The sequence below is a fragment of the Vulpes lagopus genome, chromosome 12 (assembly GCF_018345385.1).
Source record: "Vulpes lagopus strain Blue_001 chromosome 12, ASM1834538v1, whole genome shotgun sequence".
Lineage (NCBI taxonomy): Eukaryota > Metazoa > Chordata > Mammalia > Carnivora > Canidae > Vulpes > Vulpes lagopus.
The window spans coordinates 26,659,178-26,680,949 of NC_054835.1; the positions used below are offsets into that span (position 1 = coordinate 26,659,178).

Here is a 21,772-nt window from a genome sequence, read left to right on the forward strand (position 1 = left end):
GTGTCCAATTCTTGGTTTTGGCTCAATTCATCATCTTGGGGTCATGGGGTTGAGCCCTAAGTGGAGCTCTGCAAGTGGGGCTCAAGATTCTCTCCTCCCCTTGCCCCTCACCTACCACACTTTATGTCTTTCTCAAACAAATAAATCTTTAATAAATAAATGTGTAAATCGAAAAAACTCAGAATAACAATTTTAAATGTAAATATTCATGATTTCCTACAAGATAGAATATATTATTTGATTTTTTTTTATTTATTATTTATGATGGTCACACAGAGAGAGAGAGAGAGAGAGAGAGAGAGAGGCAGAGACACAGGCAGAGGGAGAAGCAGGCTCCATGCACCGGGAGCCCGATGTGGGATTCGATCCCGGGTCTCCAGGATCGCGCCCTCGGCCAAAGGCAAGCGCTAAACCGCTGCGCCACCCAGGGATCCCTATTATTTGATTATTAATATTATCTTCTAAATATTTGATAATTCAAGTTGTATTTGACTATATTTCCTCTATAAATACTAAGTTTTCTTTCCAAAGTGTCTATGCTTTTTCATACTTGCCAAAAATCTATTTACTTAAATTATGAAGAGGAAAAAAAAAAAAGCATTTCTATTGATAATCCCATTCCTACCAAAAAAGAAATGAGTGAATTAAGTCAGGGAATAAATGTTGTAGGTTGAGCCCTATTACACAACATCCAACTCTACGTACACATTCTGGAGAAGAAAATTTATACATATTCATACTTCATTTGTAATCAGTACTTTTCCAAAAGTAAACTAGTTCATTCTATCTCTAAAACCAAGGTTTAATTATGGAAGTTAATACAGATTATAAGAATAAACTATATAAGAATACAAACACTTTTTGAGTATATTCAATTAGAAATATATAATCTACAAAGGATATGCTAATTAATTATATTAGTCTCTTTATTTGTAACTAAGGCTATCAAAATCCCAGTCCATCTCCCTCCCTCACTGCCATGATCTCGAAGACAAAACACTGTATTCATGTATGAAAAACACATTTCACATAAAATATTTAGTAATTCAGGTCTTTCAATACTTTTTAGAAATAAACATTTTATCATGTATTGATATTAAAATTCAATAAATGAGAATAAACTTTGTCATTATACTAAAACTATCAGTAACAAAAATATTCATATCAAAGATACTTTGGCCAAAAGAAAATGCCATCTTTTTAAAAACAATGGAGTTAAAAACTACAAAGTATCTATATTACCAACATATGCCTTTTAGTAAATATTTTACTGTCAAATTCCTCATATATGGAAAAGCACCATGCAGTTTCACTTTAAAGACATATTATGAATAATCTACTATAATAATAAACTCCTTTGTAATGAATAACTATATAAAATGAAGTTACAATAATTTTCCATTTATGTCTATGATATGACCCAAGTAAATTGTAAAGTGCCACTGAAAACGTGATTGATACTTGGCTCCTGTGTGCAGTAATAATGGTATTATTTCACTGCCAATAAATTGTTTACCTGCTGTGTGGTTTCTAAGGGTCGAATTCTTTTCTTCTCTACTTGAAAATCATCATTTTCATCTCTTTTTATGGATGCCTGTTTCTTGGCAGATAGCTTTGCAGCCAGTGTGGTTTTTTCAGGAGAGTCTTATAGAAGAAGTCATAAAAAATTAGCATAAATAACTTAGGCAATTTTTCCAGGAAAAATAAGAATGATGATATTAATTAAGATTTCTCAAAATTTCGTAACATACTTTAAAACATGAAAAGCTCGACATATATATATATATATATTTACATATATATATATATATATTTTTTTTTATGATAGTCACACAGAGAGAGAGAGGCAGAGACACAGGCAGAGGGAGAAGCAGGCTCCATGCACCGGAAGCCCGACGTGGGATTCAATCCCGGGTCTCCAGGATCGCGCCCTGGGCCAAAGGCAGGCGCTAAACCGCTGCGCCACCCAGGGATCCCAAGCTCGACATATTTAAAAGCATTTCTTTACCACTGAGTTTACTTTAAAAAGATACAAGATTTTGAGAAATATGCTTTCAATAGGAAAGTCCAATTCTGGGTGCTTGGTTAGCTCAGCTGGTTAAGTGTCTGCCTTCAGGTCATGTCATGATACCAGGGTTCTGGGATCAAGTCCACATCAGGGTCTCTGTTCAGTGGGGAGCCTACTTCACCCTCTCCCTCTGCCTGCTGCTCCCCGTGGTCATGCGCATGTGCACGCTCTCTTGTCAAATAAAAATCTTAAAAAAAATAAATAAAATTCCCATTCCAACTTAAAAACAAATAGGAAAGTCCAATTCCAATACAATAGGTTTATGCTTTTGTAAACCATTTCCGCTAATAGTTTAAAAATTACGAGTCTCACAAGAAAATGTATTTCATCTATATAAAAATCTTTCTCTACAATGTCTCAATGTCCCTTTGCACTAAGCTTCTATGTTATTTTTTTTTAAGATTTTTTATTTATTTATTCATGACAGGCACAGAGAGAGAAGCAGAGACACAGGCAGAGGGAGAAGCAGGCTCCATGCAGGGAGCCTGACATGGGACTCAATCCTGGGTCTCCAGGATCACACCCCCCGCCAAAGGTGGCGCTAAACTGCTAGGCCACCAGGGCTGCCCTATATGTTCTTTAGACTTAAAAATACAATAAAACCAAGCTCCTATTATCTGCCCTTTATGGTGATTAATGACCTCTTAATCATCAAAAATATTAATCCAATTAATAAGTGTGAACACTAAGGTTTTAAAGAAGTCAAGTTAATATGCCCAATATCATAAAGCTTCTGAGAAGCAGAACATGGATATGACTGATGCCTGCTGTTGGACTCTAAAATCCATCAGCATAACCTCTAGGGATACAGTGAAATAGCACTGTCTTCTTAAAATACAATAAACATACTTCCTTTTTCTTATTTTCTGTAACACTTTTCTTAACTGCTCCTACACATTGGTTTTTCATTTTCCCTAAATGTAAGTGTTCTTAAAAGTACCTTCCTTCCTCTCAGCTCTTCTCTATACATTCCCTCCATTCCCAGGGCTTGAATTCATTTAACAAGTATTTATTTTACTGAGTCCATACAATTCCAGATACTATGGATAACAATGAAAAAGAAACAGCCTCTGGATTTAAAAGATTTATAGGCTATTAGAGAAGAAAGCCCTATAAGCAGGTCCAATAGTATTTTCAAAAACTAAGTCTAAGCCTATAAAAACACGGAAGTAAATCTATGCCACACAGCATTCATTTTCAAACTTTTTCTGAGTGGACTATATTTTTTAAAGATAATATTGCTTTTAAAGATAATATGGCCTGGATGAAGAAAAAAAAAAAAAAAAAAAAGAAGTGCCTGGATGGCTCAGTCGGTTAAGTGTCTGCCTTCAGTTCAGGTCATGATCCTGGGATGGAGCCCTGCATTGTATGGGCTCCCTACTGCTTCTCCCTTTCTCTCTGCCTGCCACTTCCCCTGCTTGTGTTCTGTCAAATAAATAAAATCTTAAAAACAAAAAAATTGCTTAAAATTTCCAGAATAGAATAAAATACCTAGAATTTCCTGACTTATTGTACCCTTTCCCTTACAAACCATGTTTTTTCCTATGACTCTTAGGAACATAGTTTATTTATTTTTTTTAAGACTTATTTATTTATTTATTTATTTATTTATTTATTTATTTATTTATGAGAGAGAGAGAGAGAGAGAGAGAGAGAGGCAGAGACAGAGGAGGAGGGAGAAGCAGGCTCCATGCCGGGAGCCCAACGTGGGACTCGATCCCAGGACTCCAGGATCGCGCCCCAGGCCAAAGGCAGGCGCCAAACCGCTGAGCCACCCAGGGATCCCAGGAACATAGTTTAAACACCACTATATTCCAGGGGCATCTGGATGACTAAGTCGGGCAACCAACTCTTGATTTTGGCTCAGGTCATGATCTCAGGTTGTGGGATCAAGACCTGTGTCCGAATACTGCGAGACGTAGGGTAGCATGGAAAATAAACTGGTTCAACCACTTTGGAAAATGTTAGTGGTATCTATTATAGTTGAACATAAGCACACACTTTGACCAGGAATCTCATTTCTAGGTGTATATATGTATATGTATATGTATATGTATATGTATATGTATATATAAAATAAAAAATATCCATTTGCGCTAGAATGAACAAGAACATTCGGGCAGCCCCGGTGGCGCAGCGGTTTAGCGCCACCTGCAGCCCAGGGTGTGATCCTGGAGACCCGGATCGAGTCCCACATCAGGCTCCCTGCATGGTGCCTGCTTCTCCCTCTGCCTGTGTCTCTGCCTCTCTCTCTCTCTCTAGCTGTGTCTCTATGAATAAATAAATAAAATCTTAAAAAAAAAAAAAACAAGAACATTCATAATAGCATTAATAACCAAAAGTAAAAACCACTCATATGTCTAATAACTGTAAAACAAATAATAAACTATAGAAGTAATTTACAAAACTACTACTATATGTAGTAACACCAATGAATCTCAGAAATACAACATTAAGCAAAAGCAGACAGTACAATGTGCAAGAGTGCATATATAATTCCATTCCTATAAAGAAGTAAAAATTATCAATTGTGACAGAAGGGAGGATAGCAATTAGGGAGAGCTGCTATGTTGTAGGTAATGTTCTATGTTTTTTATCTAGGGTGTAGTTACAGGATTGTGTTTACTCTGCAAAAATTCATCAAGCTTATACATTTACTATCTGCATATTTTTCTGTATTTAGGTTGTATCATATTAAGGGACTTACTTAAAAAGTAGAGTATCAGAATACAACCCTGATCCCATCTGATTCTTCAAGATACTATTCTAAATAACTTTAACTCACAATCACATTAAAATGCAGGCTGAAAAAAATAAAAAATAAAAAATAAAAAAATAAAAATAAAAAAAAATAAAATGCAGGCTGCAAAAAAAATTTAAAAATAAAAATAAAATAAAATGCAGGCTGCATATATATTGACAACTGATTTTTACAAAGGCACAAAGGCAAAGCAGTGGTTAAAATCACTTTTTCAATAAATGGTGCCAAACAATTAGATATCCACATGCAAAATAAATGAACTTGGATCTCTACCTCACATGATATACAAAATTTAACTTGAAATAGATCTTAAACTAAGTAAAAGCTAAAACCATACTTGGTTAAAAAGTCTGTACTCAAAATATACACAGAATTCTCAAAACTTAACAATAAAAAAAAAACCCAGAAATGTGAACAGGAATTTCATCAAAGATATACATGGCTAAGAAGCATTATGAAAAGATGTTCAAATGTCATAAATGATTAGGGAAATGCAAATTAAAACCACAATGAGATACCACTACGTACCTATTAAATGGTAAAAAAGCCTGACCATACAAGTATTGACAAGGATGTAAAGAAATGGGAATTCCCAACCACTGTTAGTGGGAATGCAAAATGGTAAAACCACTTTGGGAAACAGTTTGGAAGTTTTAAGAAGTTACACATAAGTGATCTAGTCATTTCATTTCTAGGTAATTACCCTAAAAAAATGAAAGCACACGCCCATAACAAAGACTTACACACAGATATTCACAGTAGCTTTATAAATAACAGCTTAAAACTAGGAACAACTCAAGTATATCAATAGGTGACTGGATAAACAATTTGTAGTATAACCATACAATAGAATATTACTCAACAATAAAAAGGAACAAACTGTTGATACATGCAGCAGCATGGATAAATTTCAAAAGAATTAAGCGAAAGAAGCTAGACAAAATAAGTGTATAAACTATGATTCCATTTAAATAAACTAAAAAAAATGCAAACTAATGCAAACTACAATGACAGCAAATCAGTGGTTGTTTGGAAAGAGTGAGTCATGGAAGGCTGGGAAAGAGGGATAACAAAGGGGCATGAGAAAACTTTTTTTTTTTTTTTTTTATGAGAAAACTTTTGAAGGTGTGATGGACATGTTCACTATCTTGATGCTGGCCAAAGTTTAATGGAGGTACATCTATGTCAAAACTTACCAAAGTGTATCATTTATATATATAGTTATGTCAAGTATATTTCAATAAGACTGTTCTTTAAAAAATACAGGTGGTGGGGAGGCCTGGGTGGCTCCGTGGTTGAGCATCTGTCTTTGGCTCAGGGCATGATCCTGGGGTCCTGGGATCAAGTCCCACATCAGGCTCCCTGCAGGGAGCCTGCTTCTCTCTCTGCCTGTGTCTCTGCCTCTCTCTGTGTGTTTCTCATGAATAAATAAATAAAATTTAAAAAAATACAGGTGGTAGGGGTGTCTGGGTGGCTCAGTCGGTTAAGCATCTGCCTTCAACTAAGGTCATAATACCAGGGTCCTGAGATCAAGCCCTGCATCAGGCTCCCTGTTGGGTCGGGAGCCTGCTTCTCCCTCTCCCTCTGTCACTCCGCCTGCTTATGCTCATTCTCTCTCTCAAATAAATAAATAAAATCTTTGAAAAACTACAGATTGTGTATAAACATAAACCAGGATTCTTATAATTACCTAAAAGTCAGTTCCATTCATTCATACAATAAATATTTTTCTAGCACCTACCATATGCCAGGCACTCTGCTAGGTACTAAAGATATGACGATAAGCAAACTGACATGGTCCCTGACCTCACGGTGTATATAGTCTGCTATAGGAAGCAGAGCTTGATAAATGATGTATACAGACATATAGAAGATACAAACTGTGACAAGTGTTATGAGAAGGAGAGGTACACAATAAGAGGACAAAATATAATAGGGAAACCAAATCTAGTCTGATAGAAAGGTCAGTATGGCTCCATCAAGGAAACGACATTTAAGCTGAGACCTAAAGGAAATGCAGGATAACAAACTGAAGATGGGACTTTTCTCAGAAGAAACACTAAAATATGCAAAGGTGCTGAGGCAAGAGAAAGCATGACCCTCTTAAGGAACAGAAAGAAAACCAAAAGGACTAAGGGTCAAAACAGTATAGACAACACTACTGGCCACCTCCCCAGCATGTATTCAACCACTTCTTCCTTATTCTTAACAGAATCATACTTCAGTTCAAACAGCTACCCTCCTCCACACACAGTCATGTCTTTTAAAGGTAGGTAACTCCAACCTTGATTTTAGAAGTGGATACTATTTAGGGGCACCTGGGTGGCTCAGTCAATTAGTGTCTGACTCTTGATTTCAGCCCACGTGGGGCTCCATGCTCAGCAGGGAGTTTGCTTGAGATTCTCTCCTCTCCCCTTGCTCCTCCCCCACTCACTATCTCTCAAATAAATAAATAAAATCTTAAAAAAAAAAAAAAGTAGATACTATTTAGACTTAAGTCATTCATGGCAACCCCTTTTGTTCCTGCCAGTGATTAACAGATGGTAAAAGCTGCTTGAGTAAAAGCAGGAAAAGAAGTTATTACATGCTCTGAACAAGAGATGGCACTTTGGACTAAGGAGGTATCAGTGGAGGTGGAGGTTTGCATGGAGAAATAAGGAAGAACAAAGCATACAGAACATGTCCTAGGTTTTTTTGTTTTTGTTTTTGTTTTTTTAAAGATTTTATTTATTTATTTATGAGAGACACACAGAGAGAGAAGCAGAGACACAGGCAGAGGGAGAAGCAGGCTCCACGCAGGGAGCCCGACGTGGGACTCCATCCCAGGTCTCCAGAATCACACCCCGGGCAGAAGGCGGCGCTAAACCACTGAGCCACCAGAGCTGCCCATGTCCTAGGTTTTTGGCTTAGGTAAATAATGGTTAATCCTTTCCATATACTCAAAGATAAAGAAATATTTTTTAAAATTAATAATCTTTAATATTCTAAGTATATTTCTCTTAAATAAATATAGTAAGAACTACTTAAGTATCATATTTAAAATATCCCTGATTCTCTATTCAGCCATAAAAAAAGGATGAACTCTTGCCATTTGTGACAACATGGATGGACCTAGAGGGTATTATGTTAAGTGAAATAAGTCAGTGAAAGACAAATACTACATGATTTCACTTATGTGGGGAATCTAAAAAACAAATGAATAAACAAAAAGCAGAAATAGACCCAAAATACAGAGAACAAACTGATGGTTGCCAGAGAGAAGTGGAAGATACAGGCTTCCAGGAACAGAATGAGTAAGTCACAGAGATAAAAGGTACAGCATAGGGAATATAGTCAATGGCACTGTAATAGCATTAAGGTGATGTACGCTAGAGACACTTGTGGTGAATACAGAATAATGTGTAGACTTGTTGAATCACTATGTTGTACATCTGAAACTAATGTAAGTAATGTAATGTGTCAGCTATACTTTAATTTAAAAAGCTAATGTATATTTTTTAAAAAAGCCTCATATAAGATTTATTGGCCTCGGAAGTTCCAGCAAACTCATAGTGATGAATAAATGAAACAAATTACATTTTGTCTTACAAACCGGTATGTTTTAAAATTTTTTAACATATAATTTTTTTAAAGATTTTATTTATTTGAGAGAGAGAGAGAATGTGTGCGTATGCAAGTAGAGGAAGGGGAAGAGGGAAAGGAGAGAGAATCCCAAGCAGTCTCCCCACCTAGCACAGTGCCTGACAAGAGGTTCAATCCCACAACCCTGATATCACTACCTAAGCAGAAACCAAGAGTCGGACAACCAACCAGCTGAGCCAATCAGGCACCTCCCCAAAATCCTAACATATAATTAATAATACTGCCTACAAATAAGATCAATTTCTAAATATCATTTATTGTGCATTACCCTCTTCAAAAAAATTTAAGCTAGCAAAATGTCAAAATAAATTATAAATCAAGACAAGAATAAAATAGTCTAAGTATATCTAACTATTCTATGTGTTATCTAAAAATAATTCCAATAAATAAATAAATAAATAAATAAATAAACAAATAAAAACAATTCCAGAGAAATTAGGTGGAGATACATAGTCAGGCTAAACAAATTTATCTTAATTAAGTCTCACAACGGCAATACTTAAGACTACTACAGATACCAACAGAGCCAAGCAAAATATAAACTACCTTGACAAGTTGATGAAGTGTCATATCTTTCAGAAGGTGGTGTACTCGGACTGTTGAAATGATGTGAAGTTCCTTGGCTTAAGTCAATGTTTGTAAAATTCTTTGAATGGCATGCACAACAACATGACGATGATACTTCAGTTTTACTTAAGCTTTCATCCACTAGCTTCCCTAAAAAATGAGAGAATCTCAAGTTGTCATATTTCTCATTTAAAAAACATTTATCTTCCTCTGCAACTGGGGAAAGCAACCACCCAATTTGCTCAGCACTGGGGGGTTTTCTAAGATACAAGATTTTCAGTGCTAAACTTGGAAAAGCAAGTGGCAGATCTGGGCAAGTTAGTCAACTTATCTCCAACATCAAATTACAACAAGAGAGAGACACTTAATGACAGAAATATATAGAGAGAAGTTATCATCAATTTACATAATTTGTAAAAATTAATAATAGTCAAAGATTAATAATGTTAACTATTCAGGTATTCATGTATACTGACATTTATAAAAATATCAAGTAGGGAAGATTAAAATAAAGAACTAAAGGATATTCTTAATTACTGCTATTTCCCTGAAGAAACTGAAAGCTCAATATATTAAATAGTGTAAATACATAAGGGTTAAATCATTTCCACTTTATACATCTATTTCAAATAGAAACATGTTTCATGATATATCAGTTCTGATACATGTATCAAAATATATTTTAAGGTCAATATTCAAATTAAATAAAACAAGTAATTTTTAATAAACAGAATACATAATAAGAATAGGTTTACATTGTGTGCCTATATGTATATTACATTTGATCTTACCCAAAAGGCCAAGAAGTGATTGCCTACATGTATAAATACAGTTCATAGATACTAAAAAAAGGTGAATAATTAATTTATTTTCTATGAACAGTACTGACATTATTTTCCCATCTGTACTACATAAACACTAATTCTAATTTTCAGTCTCTCATTAAAATTTTAAGTTATTAACAGATTATCCCATTTTTTCCCAAAGAGTAACATCATTAATAATCAAAACAAACAAGTCATAAAATATTTACTTCTTATTTTTAATAGTCTTATCAGTAGCACATTTCCTTTTATTTTATTTTATTTTTTAAAGATTTTATTTATTTATTTATGAGACACACAGAGAGAAAGAGAGAGAGAGGAAGAGGCAGAGACACAGGCAGAGGGAGAAGCAGGCTCCATGCAGGGAGCCAACATGGGACTCGATCCCGGGTCTCCAGGATCACGCCCTGGGCTGAAGGTGGTGCTAAACCACTGAGCCACCTGGGCTACACACACATTTCCTTTTAAAAACATATATATATGGTATATTCATATAATGGAATACTATATGTATATACACACACACACACACACACACACACACAGAAGAAAATACATTTATACATACCTACATACGCTGTGGTTAACTTTAAATTTTCCTAGTACTTTAGGTCAAATCCCCATCTAATTATGTAACTAAAACATATCCAAAACTGTATTTCAGACTCATTAAGTGTATTAGCTAGTCTTTCATAAAAGTAAATGTTACAAGGCCTTTGTTAGCAAATAAAGTAAAAGTAATGGAAAATAATACATGTTTATGAAAACAATATTACAATAAACTTTTGCTTATCTGGCATCCAAACAAATAGAAAAATCAATTAGAATGTTTTCTTTACATATTCCATGGTCTAATGTTGTGAGGAAGGGATAGATAAGCAAATATATTAAACAATTTACTCAAAGCAATTGCTTGTGAAATACTAGCATCACGACAGCCTCATCTCATATCTTTTACATACAAATTATCATAATCATTTTCATAATGATAAGTAAGCACTCCAAGATTCTTATATATACTCTGATTCATCAAATAAAAGACTATATTATGTTCAAAACTGTTTTAGAATTAACTGAACATATTTTGCTCTGTTAAAATTCTTTTGGGGGATCCCTGGGTGGTGCAGCAGTTTGGCGCCTACCTTTGGCCCAGGGCGCGATCCTGGGGACCTGGGATTTAATCCTATGTCGGGCTCCCGGTGCATGGAGCCTGCTTCTCCCTCTGCCTATGTCTCTGCCTCTCTCTCTCACTGTGTGCCTATCATAAATAAAAAATTAAAAATTAAAAAAAAATTCTTTTGGAAGATATGTAACTTGGGGCACCTAAGTGGTGGTGTGTCAAGCATCTGTCTTTGGCTCAAGTCAGGATCTCAGGATCCTAAGATTGAGCTCTGCTGAAAGGCTCCCTGCTCAAGCAGGAAACCTGTTTCTCTCTTTGCCACTCCCCCTACTTGTGCTCTATCTTGTTAGCTCTCTCTAAAATAAATAAGTAAAAAATCAAAATCTTAAGAAAAAATTTTAAAAGAATATATATAACTTATAAAGAAATATTTGAAAAACAATATGTACTTAAATTTGCTAGAATATGGTTGAGTCATTCTGGATAAAAAGTACTTTATTAAAATATCTTTTTCTGTTCCCAATAAAGAACCTGAAGATATCAACCAACTACTTACCACTAAGAGACTGTTGCCATGCTAAAGTAGAACAAAGTAAGGCTAAGCTTTTCCCACTTCCTGTAGGACTCTCCAACAAACAATGTTGCTTACTGTTTAATCCTCTGACAATCTATGGACACAAAAACAAAAACAAAAAAATCAATGAACAATTTACTTCATTAGGATCTCTCTCCATCAGATATAATACAATAACAATGAGAAGTAAGAATGCACTTCCACAAACACAGCAATAGCAGGAGGGAGAACCAATACTTACTTAACCCTAGACTTTATTCCTTTATACCTCTCCCTAAAATTATTATGGCCTTAAAAACATATCAAGCAAAAAAAGAAGTGAAGAAAAGCAGTTTGTTGCTGAATCATGTTATAAAATTAGAATATAGCACATAAGTACCTTTGATGAAAACTTAATGGAGGATACTGCTCATGGGAGTGTAAACTGTTAACCACTCTGTAAAGAAATTAACAATTCCTAGTAAAGTTGAAGATACCCAACTCCAGCAAGTCCAGTCTTATGTATATACCCCAAACTTTTCCCACATGAACACAAGGAAACCTGTATAAGAAAGTTCATAGCAGGGATGCCTGGGTGGCTCAGCGATTAAGCATCCGACTTCAGCTCAGGTGATCCTGGAGAACTGGGATCTAGTCCCACATTGGGCTCCCTTCATGGAGGCTGCTTCTCCCTTTGCCTATCTCTCTCTCTCTCTCTCTCTCTCTCTCTCTCTGTCTCTCATGAATAGATAAAATAAAATCTTTTTTTATTTTTTATTTTTTTATTTTTATTTTTTTAAATTTTTTTTAATTTTTATTTATTTATGATAGTCACAGAGAGATAGAGAGAGGCAGAGACACAGGCAGAGGGAGAAGCAGGCTCCATGCACCGGGAGCCCGACGTGGGATTCGATCCCGGGTCTCCAGGATCGCGCCCTGGGCCAAAGGCAGGCGCCAAACCGCTGCGCCACCCAGGGATCCCTAAAATCTTTTTTTAAAAAAAAAAAAAAAAAAGAAAGTTCATAGCAGCATTGTTTATAATTGCTAAAGAATGTAAACAACTAAAAAAAGAATGTAAACAACTTAAGTATATTAAAAGGAAAATGGACAAAAAAATTCTGATATAGTCATATAATGGAATACTATACAGCAAGTAAAATGGATTAACAATCAACAGGCCTACATCTTAAAAATATTAAGCAAAAAAAATATGTCAACTTCTGCAGGTAAGTAAAGTATCATGTTATTATGCAACATTTAAAAATGTGTGAAGTAATATTCTATTGCTCACAAACAAGGTATAAAGTAAATATAAAATATTCAGATTTAACAAAGTTGGAAATTTGATTTACTTAAGTTTTTATATTAATTTGCTATATGACAACTATCTCAAAAAATTATGATGAGAAATATACTGAACAGTATGTTCTGTGTAATAGATAGCAAATATTTTGTAGAAAGCAGTAATTCTGGGGTGCCTGGGTGGCTCAGTCAATAAAGTGTCTGCCTTTGCCTGGGATAATGATCCTCAAGTCCTAGGATACAGCCAGAGTTGGGCTCCCTGCTCTGTGGGGAGTCTGTTTCTCCCTCTACCCCTACCCGCCTGCTCTGCTGTCTCTCTCTAACAAATAAATAAAATCTAAAAAAAAAAAAAAGACAGTAATTCTGCAAAGTAAACACAAGTTCCAACTGAGCTAAGAATGTTTTTCAGGGCAGCCCGGGTGGCTTGTCGGTTTGGCGCCACCTCTGGCCCAGGGCGTGATCCTGGAGACCCGGGATCAGGTCTCACATTGGGCTCTGTGATGAGTCTGCTTCTCCCTCTGCCTATGTCTCTGCCTCTCTCTCTGTGTCTCTCATGAATAAATAAATAAAATCTTTTTTAAAAAGGGGGGGGGGGAGAAAAAGAATGTTTTTCAGAATGTTCTCTTTGTCTCCATTATAACCATGAAATATACAGTTTAGCAGTGATCAGTATTAATTTTCCAAAGGCTAGATGTTCTTTTTTTTTTTTTTTTTTAAGGCTAGATGTTCTTCAATGAACCTGGCAAATATTTTCAATCCATTTACCATCTAAAAAATTGAACAGTCTCATGAATTGTAAGCACCTATCTTACTAAAAAATTAACTATTAAAAGATACTTACAGAATTCATCATAGCAAGCTGTGATGGGTAAGCTTTATAAGGAAAGGTAATCTTCACCCCACCAATTGTATATTCAGACCACAATGAAGACATTATGCTTTACTATTTACTTCAGATTCGTAACTGCAACAGAAATGAAAATCAATATTGAAACAATGCCATTCAAAAAAAAAAAAAACAGATATTCAACACTAGAACAGATGTCTGGAAATAAAAATTGGAATAAATGTTTAAACAAAACAAATGGGGAAGTAAAAGAATGTCCTCATCTTATAAATCACAGTGGATGTCTTGGAATCTGACAAGTATGGATTTGTATCACTGCTATGCCAAAGCTGTGGACTAGGAGTTAGAAAATATAACTCTAGACCAGGTTCTGAAAACAACTCAGATATGTTACCTTGATCATGTCTCTTCACTTCTCTAGACTAAGATCCTTATTTGTAGTAACTCCTAACTTAAACTGTTGTGAAAGAGAAAATGCCTTGACACTTAGTAGGCTCCCAATAATTCGTATTTAAGGGTCAGGGGGGTATAATGGAAAGGTGAGTTTGGACTAAAGCACATCTAAATTTGAATTTTTCTGTGTGAGTCACTTAACCTCTCAGAGCTAATTTCTTCATCTGTGAAATGTAGATAATACTACTCATTTGATAGGGTTTTCACAAGAATTAGCCAGACACTGAGTTCAGAATTAAATAACAATGTCTGTATACTACGTGTACATAAGGCACCCTGTGGCACCTGGATGGTTCAGTCACTAAGCTTCACACTTCACCTCAGTTCAAGATCTCAGGGTCCTGGGATCTAGCCCCGCAGGGACTCTCTTTGTCAGCTGGGACTCTGCTTGTCCCTCTGCCTCTCCCTCTGCGCATGCTCATTCTCTCTCAAATAAATAAAATCTTTTTTTTCTCAAATAAATAAAATCTTTAAAAAATAATAAAATAGAGGGGTGCCTAGGTGGCTCAGTTGGTTAAGTGTCTGCCTTCAGGTCAGGTCATGATCCCAGGATCCTGGGATGGAGCCCCAACTGCTGCTTCTCCCTCTCCCGCTACCCCTACTTGTGCTCTCTTGCTCTCTCTCTCTCTCAAATAAATAAATAAAACCTTTGAAAATAATAATAGAATAAAAAATAACATAATGGACAGAAATGTGCACAGACTCTAGTATCTAAAACAGAAGTGATCTACTTTAATCTCCCTCTTTCTAAACCACCTTTTCTTAATTTAAAATAGATTAAATTCAGAAACTCTTGCTAGATCTCTTGCTATTGCATACAGAAGTTTCTGCGCACGACTGCATTTTTTTTTTCTGAAAAGAGAGTCCATAAATTTCTCATTCCCAGAAATGCATAAAAAAATAACTCAAAGAGGGGGGTGATATACATTGATAGCACTTTGTAATAGTGAAAAAATTTAGTAGACTCAATCTGGGGATGGAGGGATGGTTGAAATAGCAACGCAAAAGATTAGAGAGCCAGTAAAACCTTAACCATGGCCTATGTGCTCCAAAAGGACCACTACTCTAAGGTACTTTCCAGTTCTAGTATTTTTTACTTCTGTGCAGCTCTGAGAATGAGATTTGGGGGAACCTAACCCTTTAATCTGAACTAACAGCTCAGCGCTGGCCTAGTTACTCAGATATAACCTGGAAATCAATCCATCCCCCGCCCCAGTAGCGGCAACAGGCATCTCAAAAGGGGTAGCTTCCCCCGTACAGGGAATAAAGCAAACAAAACCCAAAATACACAACTATCCGCCTCCCGCCGTCGCCCCCTGCAGCCAAGAGTGAGCGCGGGCCGCTGTCTATCCTAACAGGCCTCGGCTCCGGGAGGGGAGGACAGGCTCCCTCCTCCCGCATCCGGGTGAGATCCCAGAGGCCCTGGTGATCCAGCCAACCCCGACCTGCCGGCGAGGAGTTTGGGTGAAAGCAGAAAGCACTCCGCCGGCAGGCTTCGCGCTCTCCCCCCGCACGGGAGACAAACTTGCCTGTCCTGAGGAAAACTGAAGCACCACTGACTGGGCTCCGATTCACGGGAGAAAAGGAAACAGATATCCGCAAGTACAGCAGAGCGCTGGCAAAGGGTCACACGCCTCTCTCTCTTCCTCAACGGGCTCCGGGAGGCTTCGGCTTTCCGCTCCAGCCCGCAGGAGTCCGCTCGCTCTACAACGCTCTCCCAAATTCCCGCCTCCCGCCCCCTCGACTCCCGGCATCCAATCGCCGGATGAGCCCAGACAACCAATCACCCGCCTCGATCAGGATTCAAGTAGCCAATCCCGGTGCAAGGTTAAGGGGCGAGAACTCTGACATCCAATGGAAGCCTCCGCAAGATGAATGGACCCAGGGCACTTGGCGGCACCGGAAGGCGAGCGACGGAAGAGGGAAGGACTCTCCCAAATTTTGGGGATTTAAAGGAAAAGAGTTCTCTCCGTTGGACTTTTTGAAACCGGTGATTTAAGTCGTGCAAAGATTTCTTGGAAACTCGAAGTCTCTAGTCTTAAAAGCTGTAGACAGAAAGGAAACACCTCTCTAAGCCTTGCTGAGTTCTCCGAGCATTCATCGGTGCCACGCAATTCAAATTGGAACTTCACAAGTAGCCACGCTATCGGAAAGATTGAGGCGGGAATTGCGAGACTGAGCCAAACCAGGCGAAAAGATTCGATGACAAGATTTCATAATATTCAAGGCATCCTCAGGTACTAAATTAAACCAGACAAACGCTCGCAAGGTCTTCCAGCACTAGGTAACTTCTACCTCTATTAAGGCTCATCCACCTTCTGTCCCTCCCGAGACCAGTTTATTCTCTGTTGCTAAGAAGTACACTTAAATTTTCTCAAAATTAGGTTAATCTCTCTGAATTGTTATTTTTAAAGAGTTCTGTATAGCCTAAACTTGGCTAAAATACTAGTGCCCCCAAAAGCAAAACCTGAGACATTTTCACAAATTCGAGAAACTGGTTTGAGAGTGAGGTGTGCGGCAGGAGGGAGCACCAGGAGGCGAGCTGATTTGTTTGCCTCACTTTGACTTTTACTACAGAGTCCCCAAACGCCAAAACTTAGTCATAAAAATAAATTCTGCCCTTCAGTCATCTCAGACTCAGAAATTTATCCTAAATAAGTAATCTAAAGGAAAGAAAAATAATACTTCAATTTGATAACAGTGCCTATTGTAATACTGAAAAAAAAATCACAAACTTCCCAGTATAGTAATAGGGAGATGGCTATATCAATTCAATCATCATGAAGCAAATAAAATAATTATAAAGATAAAATTGCTATAAACCAGGGATCCCTGGGTGGCGCAGCGGTTTGGCGCCTGCCTTTGGCCCAGGGCGCGATCCTGGAGACCCGGGATCGAATCCCATGTCGGGCTCCCGGTGCATGGAGCCTGCTTCTCCCTCTGCCTGTGTCTCTGCCTCTCTCTATCTCTCTGTGACTATCATAAATAAATAAAAATTAAAAAAAAAATTGCTATAAACCATAATTATAAAAAAGTAAACAACTTGCAAAAAACAATACCATATAAAAGTAAATGAAAAAAAAAGCAGACTCTAACTGGGTACTGTAAATTCCATTATGTGACAATATGTGTGTATAAGCAAAGATGAAGAGAAAGTACAAAAAAACATAACTTACTGTTAAGACAGTGGAGGGATAATTTATAAAAATAAGACCGTAAAAATACACTTCAAATTGTTATTCTGCATTTACACATATTTAAAATATCTAATCTTTTAAGTTACTGCTCCAGGGAAACTATTCTGATTTTCCTCTCCTAAATTCGTAAGGCTCTCAACCACTCTAACCTTGTATTGTCATTTGATGTACATGGCATAATAGAAAAGGGACACACCTAGATTCTGGAGCCAGAGAGTCCTGGACTCCAGTCCCTCAAAATGTCCCTTTCAAGTCAGCAGCAGCGAAATGAAACACAAAAAACCACAAGTTCATTTGATAAAGAATATGAATGTTTATAAACCAATATTCAAAATAGCTGCACACATCTTTCACTTGAATAAAAAAAATCACATTGTGACAAATCTTAGAACCTTAACTTAAAATACATGAATATTAACATTTACTAATATATTTACACATTTATTTACATCATCAACAAATCTGATGAAAAACAGCATATGTTATTTTAACACAGCAGGTTTTGACCAGTCTTTGAAAAGTGATCCAGGAATGTGCACTGCATTTAGTTAGAAAACGTATTTCAACCTTTTCTGAACTCCTAGAGATTATCTACTCACACAAAATATTTCAAAGCCTCAGTTTAAAAACTAAACTAAACAAAACAGGAGCAGTTGTATTCAATCTTAAAAGACTTATAAAACTGCCTTGTTTAAAAATATGAAAATTCTTATGGTATTTTTTAAGTGTATGCTTTTACTTTTTGCATCAAAATTATTTACTTGAACATTAAGCATCTAATAAAAGTTATAAATAGTCTATCATCTAGGATACTGTGTACTTCATGATTTCAAACAGTTACAAATTAATTCTTATATAATACCCTTATGAGGTAGGGCCAGTAGTAATCAAGTTTTACAAAGGAGGAAACTGACATGTGCCTGTAATGTAGTGAGAAGACTGAAGTTAAATTTCTTTTCTTAAAAATCACACTTTCTTATTAGCCTAATTTCTTTTACAAGTGAAGAGGTCTGTTTCAAGGCAGTGGACTGGGGGAGTGGTTGTGAGGAGTGTGTATCACTCAGGCATATCTCAGAAAGCAAAGAGAAATAACTTCTACATTGGATATTTTAATTAAGGAAAAAAATTAGGATTATGGGTTACCTGAATGCATCTACCTAATCAATGGAAGTTACTAACAGACAAATGCAAAATCCTTCAACAACATGGTACATTACATACTTTTAAATTTTTCCTGAGGTCCAAACACTATATATATTTTTTCTTACTCAGAGATCTTCTAAAATTATGATGTGAATTATAATCCTGATAGCACACCAAGGGCTCTTTAATCTAGCCTGTTTCGCTGCTCTAAACTTTAATTACATACCAATGTATTTCCCCCCCACTGACCATTAGGTAAGTTAGTAAAACATTATAAAAATAAATCTTATAAAAAAAATTAAATGAGATCTCCTTTCAGATTCTTCTCTGCACAAAGATGTTTCTGTAAACACTTTTAAATTAGTATCTTAAAATTTCAAATTATTCAAATATCTCTTTAAACATACGTCTCCATATTAGTAAAAATTGAAGCAAATATGTAAAATCTTAAAATTCTCATCTGTAATTCCATGGAAATCATTTACAAAAAGCCATCTGCCTTTTTTAAAGTCTTCTCAATACTATTGCTAGAGAAGCAGGATTCTACCTTACATTACTATTACTTGCATTGCAAGTTTTAGCGATTTCTATTGGGTATTTAAACTCCTAATTTTTCCTGAATTCTCCCTTCCCTTTTTCTCCATCTCATCATTGCATCATTGTCACACTGTTACTAGCTGACCTTAAACACTAGGGCTACCCAGAGATTCATCTTTATAAGAAATTAAAGGCATGGCACTGTTTCTTCATCGCGAAAGCTAAACAAGGCCAAATTCATTTTCTAGTAATGAGTTTCTTAAATGTGCTCCCAATAGAAAAAAAACAAAAAACACTCCACTGCTACAGTATAAACATACCAGCAAAGTAGATCCAAAGAAGTGCCAATCAAATACAAGCAAGCTTAATCCTTAAGAGAGTTCTAAATTATACTCATGTTGAACTGAATCGTTTAATGATTTCAAGACGTTATTGTTCCCATTCAGGTTAGAGTTGTTATAAGATGCAGATTTGAATTGAGTATATGCAGCAAACAGCTTCATTTTTTTACTTTTTTTCTAAATTCCACTAACACTCATGTTTATTATTTCAATTATTGTGCTTTCAATACAATGACAGAGCTGTACATCAGGATCCATACTTCCAGTGTCCCCAGATCCATTTTTATAAAGTGGATCTTTACAGATACCTGACCATCCACTTGGCTTCTCCTTTATTTGCTGAAGACCTAAAAACATAAGGAAAATAAATTAATTAATTAATGCAAGGAATCTATGCAATGAAACGCCGGGACACCTGCACCCCGATGTTTATAGCAGCAATGTCCACAATAGCCAAACTGTGGAAGGAGCCTCGGTGTCCATCGAAAGATGAATGGATAAAGAAGATGTGGTTTATGTATACAATGGAATATTACTCAGCCATTAGAAACGACAAATAGCCACCATTTGCTTCAACGTGGATGGAACTGGAGGGTATTATGCTGAGTGAAGTAAGTCAATCAGAGAAGGACAGTGTATGGTCTCATTCATTTGGGGAATATAAATAATAGTGAAAGGGAATATAAGGGAAGGGAGAAGAAATGTGTGGGAAATATCAGAAAGGGAGACAGAACATAAAGACTCCTAACTCTGGGAAACAAACTAGGGGTGGTGGAAGGGGAGGAGGGCAGGGGGTGGGGGTGACTGGATGACGGGCACTGAGGGGGGCACTTGACGGGATGAGCACTGGGTGTTATTCTGTATGTTGGTAAATTGAACACCAATAAAAAAATAAATTTATTATAAAAAAGAAATAATGCAAGGAATCTAGAAAGGAGTTTGGCCTTTGTTTGACATTAAAACAACTTTGAGGGGATCCCTGGGTGGCGCAGCGGTTTAGCGCCTGCCTTTGGCCCAGGATGCGATCCTGGAGACCCGGAATCGAATCCCACGTCGGGCTCCCGGTGCATGGAGCCTGCTTCTCCCTCTAGGTCTCTGCCTCTCTCTCTCTCTCTGTGTGACTATCATAAATAAATAAAAATTTAAAAAAAAAAAAAACTTTGAAAATAAGTTACTACTTACGTGTAATAATTGGATCAATGTCTCTTGTCTGAGTGGCAACATCAGAGGCACAGACTTGCCCTATTTGGATCAGCAAAGACATAATATCTTCATACAGTGGAGGAAATGCTCGACAAAAAGAGACCAAACTTGGCAGAGTTGGCATGAAAAAAGCATACCGCTTAGCCTGTGTTAAAACTGTTGGAAAGAAGTTACACAATACTTTACAAATATAAATTAAACATATATGGCCTATTAAATATACTAAGCACCACGCTCTGTGCAGAGATTACTAAATTTTCTAAGATAGGTCTGATCCCTGCTTTCAGGGAGCTTATAATCTAGTAGATAGCCATCATCCAACATGTAAATTCTTATTCTCAAGCACTATGAGTAAATTACATTATTTAATTCTCACAGCCTCATAAATGAGGGAAGTAGTATTATGATACCTCTTTTATAGAGGAGAAAAATCCTAAATGAACCTTAGATTAAGAAACTTTTCAAGGCTACACAGCCAGTTAGTGCAGTTGGGATTGAACTCAGGCAGTTAAGTTCCCAACCACTAAAAATAATAAAAACGAAAAGAAAAATGAACAAAGCATTGTGGGACCACTAAGAAAGAATATGAAATTAACTAAGCCATAACTTTAAAAGACTGAATTACATATTTTTAATTACATATCTTTTAAAATAGTTTATTTTGATACCATTTTACTCTGCAAACCAGACAGTGATTAAAACATTAATCTAGTATCTAAAACTAGTTTAGTTTTAGAACTTAAGGAAACAATATATTTTTTCTCTTATTTATATATCATGATGGTATTTTTCTGGAACTCTAAGCCTTGTAATAAATTATAATTTGTCTTCTGTTGATATAATTACATTCAGAAAGCAGACCTGATTTTCATTTGTAAAAGTTTGTTTTTTTTTTAAAGATTTTATTTATTTATTTAGAGAGAGACGGGACGCCTGGGTGGCTCAGCAGTTAAGTGCATCTGCCTCTGGCTCAGGGCGTGATCCCGGAGTTTCGGGATCAGGTCCCACATCGGGCTCCCTGCATGGAGCCTGCTTCTCCCTCTGCCTGTGTCTCTGCCTCTCTCTCTGTGTCTCTCATGAATAAATAAATAAAATCTTTAAAAAAAAAAAAAAGAGAGAGAGAAAGATAGCATGCAAATGTGTGAGCAAGGGAAGGGGCCAACCGGAATGGGGATCAAATCTGAAGCAGACTCTGCACTGAGCACAGAGCCCAG

At 36.5% G+C, this 21,772-nt stretch overlaps 2 protein-coding genes across 7 annotated transcripts in view; both read right to left on the minus strand.

The window, feature by feature from the left end:
• The window catches only part of BRIP1 (BRCA1 interacting helicase 1), a 186,060-nt gene extending 170,240 nt beyond the window's left edge, over positions 1-15,820 (minus strand). The window contains exons 1-5 of the mRNA XM_041726192.1: positions 15,667-15,820; positions 13,679-13,801; positions 11,539-11,650; positions 9,018-9,188; positions 1,517-1,644 (exon numbers count right to left, since the gene is read on the minus strand). Of these exons, the coding sequence (XP_041582126.1) occupies positions 1,517-1,644; positions 9,018-9,188; positions 11,539-11,650; positions 13,679-13,771 (504 nt within the window). The 5' untranslated portion in view covers positions 13,772-13,801; positions 15,667-15,820. The remainder of the gene's footprint in view (positions 1-1,516; positions 1,645-9,017; positions 9,189-11,538; positions 11,651-13,678; positions 13,802-15,666) is intronic.
• A 1,659-nt stretch (positions 15,821-17,479) lies between these two features.
• The window catches only part of INTS2 (integrator complex subunit 2), a 52,785-nt gene continuing 48,492 nt past the window's right edge, over positions 17,480-21,772 (minus strand). For 4 of the 6 annotated variants that reach the window (XM_041726564.1, XM_041726566.1, XM_041726565.1 and 1 more), the window contains 2 exons: positions 20,538-20,714; positions 17,480-19,702 (listed from right to left, as the gene is read on the minus strand). In XM_041726564.1, the coding sequence (XP_041582498.1) occupies positions 19,533-19,702; positions 20,538-20,714 (347 nt within the window). In that variant the 3' untranslated portion in view covers positions 17,480-19,532. The remainder of the gene's footprint in view (positions 19,703-20,537; positions 20,715-21,772) is intronic. The other 2 variants (XM_041726562.1, XM_041726561.1) reach the window with 1 other exon arrangement.